Source organism: Crocuta crocuta, unplaced genomic scaffold, assembly GCF_008692635.1.
Source record: "Crocuta crocuta isolate KB4526 unplaced genomic scaffold, BGI_CrCroc_1.0 scaffold334, whole genome shotgun sequence".
In the NCBI taxonomy this organism is placed as follows: domain Eukaryota; kingdom Metazoa; phylum Chordata; class Mammalia; order Carnivora; family Hyaenidae; genus Crocuta; species Crocuta crocuta.
In genome coordinates, this window is record NW_027533260.1 from 5,420,211 (window position 1) to 5,425,592 (window position 5,382).

Genomic DNA, 5,382 nt, shown 5'->3' on the forward strand with positions numbered 1-5,382 from the left:
GCCCGCCGCTCTTATTCTTACTTTAGGGTCACCCAGTCTGGCCCCCACATTCCTACCCCCAGGCCACCTGCAGTCTTTTTTCCAGCCGAGCCCTCAACCCCGCCCTTCCCCCCATCTGCCTGCATCTGGACTTCTGTAGCTGCGCCCTGAGGTCTTCGTTCCACACCACCCAATCTCTTTTGGGAGGGGGTCTTTCCAGCCAGTCTAGACTGCAAAACCTCAGCTTCGAGGATCCCAGCGTGTGCGCTGCCATCCATTCCCCCCAGACCCCTCCTTTCCCTCTGCCCTCCCGCTCCCCGGGCCTCCAGGCCCCCTGGTAAACTCCGACTCAGCCCCTCGGGCCCCTCCTGGCACCAAGCACCCCCCCCCTCCGGCCCCCCTCCCACCACATCCGTCCCTCAGGGCTGGAGTCCAAGGTTTCCCTCCTCCCCTTCCCCTGGCTGCCTTTGACCGCCAGTGATCCCTGGCAGCTGTGGGGAGGGCGGCCCTGGCCTCAGACTCGAGGTTGGCTGGCCTTGCGCCCCCACAACCACGTGTCAGCCTGGGGGTGGTGGGGGGACGGTTGTGAAAGGGATGCACAGACATGACCCTGGCAGGATTGCGACAACCCGCCTGGCCGGCTCAGTGCGTCCCGTCCTTGTCAGCCCGCAGCTGTCTTCCCAGACACCGGCTGCCCCTGTGAGCCCAGCGTTCTCCCCACATCCACCCAACCGTCTGCTTCCCTTCCTTCCCCGCCCCACCGCAATAGAACGACAACTTTGCTTCTCCGCGTCTCATCCTCATCCCAGCTACAGGGGCTTCCCTCTACAGATGGGGAAACTGAGGCACGGCCAAGCACATTCAATGGCCAAGCACATTCAATGGCTCGGCAAGGGGCTAAGGGGCGGCGGCCAGGGGGGAGGGGGGTTCCTTGTCCCTCCCCTTTCTGGGACTCCAGGCTGTCTCTCTGGGTCTCTCTGGGGGATCAGCCTCCGCCCCACAGCACCCCCTGCCAGCCTCTGCTCCCCCAAACTCTTTCTTAGCCTTTGTGCCACTTCTAGACCTGCCTGCTCCCTTCACCCGTGAGAATTCAAGATTCAGCCCTTCGAGGGGAAGCACATGGCTGATGCCAGGCCCCCGCATTGACCTCTGCGGCTCTGAGGGCTCGGCCCCAGCTCCCAGGCACACAGTGAATCATCAGCAGGCCTGGCTGGGAGTAGGCCACCTGCCTCTGAGCCCCCTGACCCGTCTCCTCCTCACCATTCCTGGGGTGAGTCATCTGGGGGTGGGGGTGGGGAGGAGGGGCTGCCTCCACAAGGGCGCTGGGCGCACCTGGCACAGGCAGAGTGGAGTGTGCACCAGCCACACGGACGAGGCAGGCTGGGCCTGGGAATTACCACGCTCAAGTCCTGGCCTCTCCCCTGGGCCGGGAACCCCGCTCCCCTCGTCTGAGAATTGAGGGGGTGGGTCGAGGGTGCCAGCGGAGGGGCTCCAGGCTCAGGTCCTCACTGCTCTGGGACTCCAGGACTCCACAGGGCGGTGCAGAGCCTGGAGGGGGTGGGCAGGACGGGGCAGCTTCCTGCTCTCCGGACAGGGCCCGGCACCCAGTAGGCTTGTTGAGATAGACAAGTCAGCAGCCCCACTGGGAGACAGAACGGTGGAGATGACGCACCCCAGATGGCGGGAGGAGGGAAACAAGAAACAGGCAGGGCTGGGGGGGGCGGGGAGAAGCTGGAGGAGGAAAAGATAAAAGAGGTGGAGTAAACCGGATGCCAGAAGAATGAGGCCTCTCAGCCAGGACAGGCCAGGAGGCAGAATTCGGTAAAAGAGGGGAGCCACAGGGGTGCCAGGGGAGGGGGGGCTCCATCAGTTGAGCGTCAGACTCTTGATTTCAGCTAGGTCATGGTCTCACCTTCGTGAGATCGAGCCCCCTCATTGGGGTCTGCACTGTCAGCATGGAGCCCGCTTGGGATTCTCTCTTTCCCTCTCTCTCTGCCCCTCTCCCGTCTGTTCTCTCTCTCCCTCCCTCTCAAAATAGATAAACAAACTTAAAAAGATAAAGTTAAGGGGTGCCTGGGTGGCACAGTTGGTTGAGTCTGACTCTTGATCTCGGCTCAGGTCATGATTTCACGGTTTGTGAGTTCCAGCCCCACGCCGGGCTCTGCACCCATGGTGTGGAATTGGCTTGCAGTTCTGTCTCTCCCTCTCTGCCCCTCCCCTGCTTGTGTGCTCTCTCTCTCTTTCTCAAAACTAAATAAATAAATAAACATTGCAAAAAGAAAGAAACAGACAGGAGACTGACAATAATAAAGGCTCATTCAGAATGGCCGTGGTCTCGGGTCCTTGAGGTCACAACTCCAGGAGGCAGGTACTATGAAGCCGAGCAAGGCAAACCTCAGAGAGGCTGCTTTTCTTTCTTCCCCCTTCCTTGCCCTACTTCGTGCCCCACCCCACCCCCCCTTTGTCAGAGGGGACTCCAGGATTTAACCCAGGGGTGGATCTGTTCCAGAACCGTGTCTCGGAGACAGAAGGGAAAGAGAGGCACAGAAGAGACGGCGAGCGCCTCTGAGCAGAGGCAGAGCCAAAGGGGAGGCTCTGCAAGGGACAGAAGGAAGCAAACGCTGAGATCAGAAGAGACAAAGACGCGGACACCCAAGCAGAGGGGGGCGCGGAGGCAGGGGCCGGGAGAAATCACACACGGAGGTCCAGCGGCTGCTGTGGCGCTCGGTGAATCTTTATTAAGCTACGGGACCTTCCAGAAGGACAGCAGGGACAGGGCCTCCTGCTGTCTGGGGGGGGGGAGGAGGGAGGAGGCAAGGGNCTGCTCCACCAGCGGCCAGAGGCGCTCACGGAAGGTGGAGACGCTGCGCTCCGCGCCCTCGCGCACCCCTGCGCGGTACACGGCCAGGCGCTTCTGCAGGTCGTCGGCGTCGCGGAGCAGCCGCTTGCGCAGCTTGCGCAGGTGGGAGGCGAGGCGGCCCCGCAGCTCCTCGGTGCTCTGGCCCAGCATGGCCTGCAGCTCGCCGCGGTACTGCGCCAGGCGGTTGCGCACGTCCTCCATGTCCGAGCCCAGCCGGGCCTGCGCCGCCTGCAGCTCCTTGGCCACGCGGGCCTGCGTCTCCGAGGCCATGGGGCCCAGCTGCTCCTCCAGCTCCTCCCTGTAGGCCTTCACCTCCTTCATGGTCTCCTCCATCAGCACGCTGGGGACCGAGAGGGAGGGCGGGAGCGTGTGCGTGGGGGGGAGACCGAGGTCGGGGAGGGCACGATGGGGACAGGGACAGGCAGAAGCAGAGATGGAGAGGGAAGCGGTGCGCGGGACTGAGCTGGCGGGATGGACGGGCGGCCAGGGGCGGGGAGCGCTGAGATAGACCGAGAGGCAGGGAACCCCAGGAGCGCCGAGCGGAAAGAGGGAGCACGACGTGAACGGAGACGCGGAAGAGCTGGTGACAGGGACCCAAGGAAACCTGGACCGGTGGAGGCTTGGGGGTCCAGAGGGAACTGCCCTCCGGTTGTGTCGGGGGCACTCACGTCAGTTCCTGGGTGACCTGGGTGTTGAGCACCTCCTCCTGCACCTGGTCAGACATCGTCTGCACCCAGCGCAGGTAATCCCGGAAGCGGCCCAGCGCCTGCTCCCAGGGCTGGCTAGCCTGCCACGGCGCCTCCGGCTCCAGCCCCCGCTCCAGCTGCGGCTCCGGCTCCACATCGGCCCAGCATCCTGCGCAAAGCAAGGTCACGGGCAGCCAGGGTGCGCGGCCCCTCTCCAGGGACGCGGTACCTGGTACCCAGTAGGTGCTTCACGAATGCTGTGCTGCTTTATGGAGCGCTGGGGGCCCGTGGAAGGTTGCCCGGCGTGTGTAAGCAGCTTGGCAAGCATATATGTGTCGATGCTCCGCGCAGGGCCGTGTGGTGGTGATGGAGAGTAAAACTAGTCACGGCTGACACTAATCTGGTGCTTGCTACCTGCCTGACAGCAACGTGTTAGGAACTGTTATAACTCCCATTTTAAGGACGGGGAAACCGAGGCCCAGAGAGAGTAAAACAGCTGCTCAGAGCCGGTGGGATGTGAGAGTCCTCCCCTCAAGGGGAAGACAGACCAGCAGAAGGAAGGGGACCCAGGGATGGAAGGAGGGTAAGGGTGGAGTACATGTGAGGATGGGAGGGGAAGGGGCGGGGAACCCTGAGCAAGCCCCGCCCCCATACCTGCCAGGAACGCGACCAGGAGCGCCGCCCACAGAACCTTCATCTTCCAGCCTGCGATCGGTCAGTGTGGGTGAGAAATGTCAATCAGCAGCCGGTGGGGACCCCTCCCACTCGGAGCCCCGCCCCACCCGTTCCGGGCCTTCCAAGTCTCGCCCTCGCCCGGTATCTGCATCAGCCTAATCCGACCGCAAATATTTACCAAGCGGCCCCTCCATTGTCTATTTAGCTCCCTCATTGTCTCCTCCTATCTCCCCGTCCCCAGATCGGCCTCTGCCGCCCAAATTCCATCCCTCTCTCCCGGGGTTCAAATTCCAATCACCCTGCCCCGAGTTCCATGTGAGCCCCAACTCCGGTGTGCAAGTTCCAACTTGGCATTCCTCATCCTGCCTTCACATTCTAAGCCCCCACTTCACATCTAGACACCATTTCTCACCTATTAGCTAATTTAACGCTCATTTGAAAGTCCTCTTTCAATGAGGAATGAGCGCTCTAGCTACCTGGCCGCCACCCCTGCCTCCCGCCCGGCTCCCACTCCTGCGCCCCCAACTAATGGAGATCTGAGGGGGCACCGAGTGGGTGCTCAACAGATGACAGTGACAATTCGTGGGCTCTTCCTACAGGCGCGGGTCCTCCCCCCCCATCCCACCTTCCAGCCTAGACTGGACGCCCTTGGGGCCCACTCCTCCCCACCCCTCCCGTCGGTCCGTCCCCTGCTTCTGCCCAGACCCTGGCGTAGGACAGTCACCTAGCCCCCGCCCATCCCTCACAGAAGCCTTGAGCTGGTCTCTGTGGCCTCAACCGTTTCTCACCGGCTCCTGGGGAACCTCCTCCTTCGCCTCCGCTGGGGCTGAGTAGGACTCAGGGATGCCAGACTCGTCCAATTATAAGGCTCCCCCTGCCCCGCCCACTCCTCCGGGGCCAGGGCGGCTGGGCCAGCCCCCAGTCACGAGGTGGGCTGCTCCCCCCTTCACACAGCAGGCACCGGGAAGGAGGTGGGGGTTGGAGGCTCTGGATACCCAGCCCCCAAGCCCCCACGAAGGAGGGTGACATCTTACCCAGCAACTCAGGCCCCCTCCTCCATTCTGGGGGGGCTAGGTGTGAAAGGGGAAGGGGCAGCAGCTGCGGGAGCACCCCCCCCCCTTGCCCTTCTCTCTTCCTGTGGACAGACGATTCACATTTGGGGAGGGGGCTGGGGGCGGGAAT

At 62.9% G+C, this 5,382-nt stretch overlaps 1 protein-coding gene across 1 annotated transcript; it reads right to left on the reverse strand.

Annotated features, from left to right (window-relative positions):
• Positions 1 to 2,722: 2,722 nt before the first annotated feature.
• On the reverse strand, positions 2,723 to 5,070 carry APOE (apolipoprotein E). Its single transcript, XM_077747218.1, has 4 exons — positions 4,989 to 5,070; positions 4,180 to 4,230; positions 3,508 to 3,694; positions 2,723 to 3,179 (listed from the first exon to the last, which is right to left on the reverse strand). Exons 2-4 carry the CDS (start codon positions 4,220 to 4,222, stop codon positions 2,723 to 2,725), a joined length of 687 nt encoding a protein of 228 aa, XP_077603344.1. The 5' UTR covers positions 4,223 to 4,230; positions 4,989 to 5,070.
• Between the last annotated feature and the right edge of the window lie 312 nt (positions 5,071 to 5,382).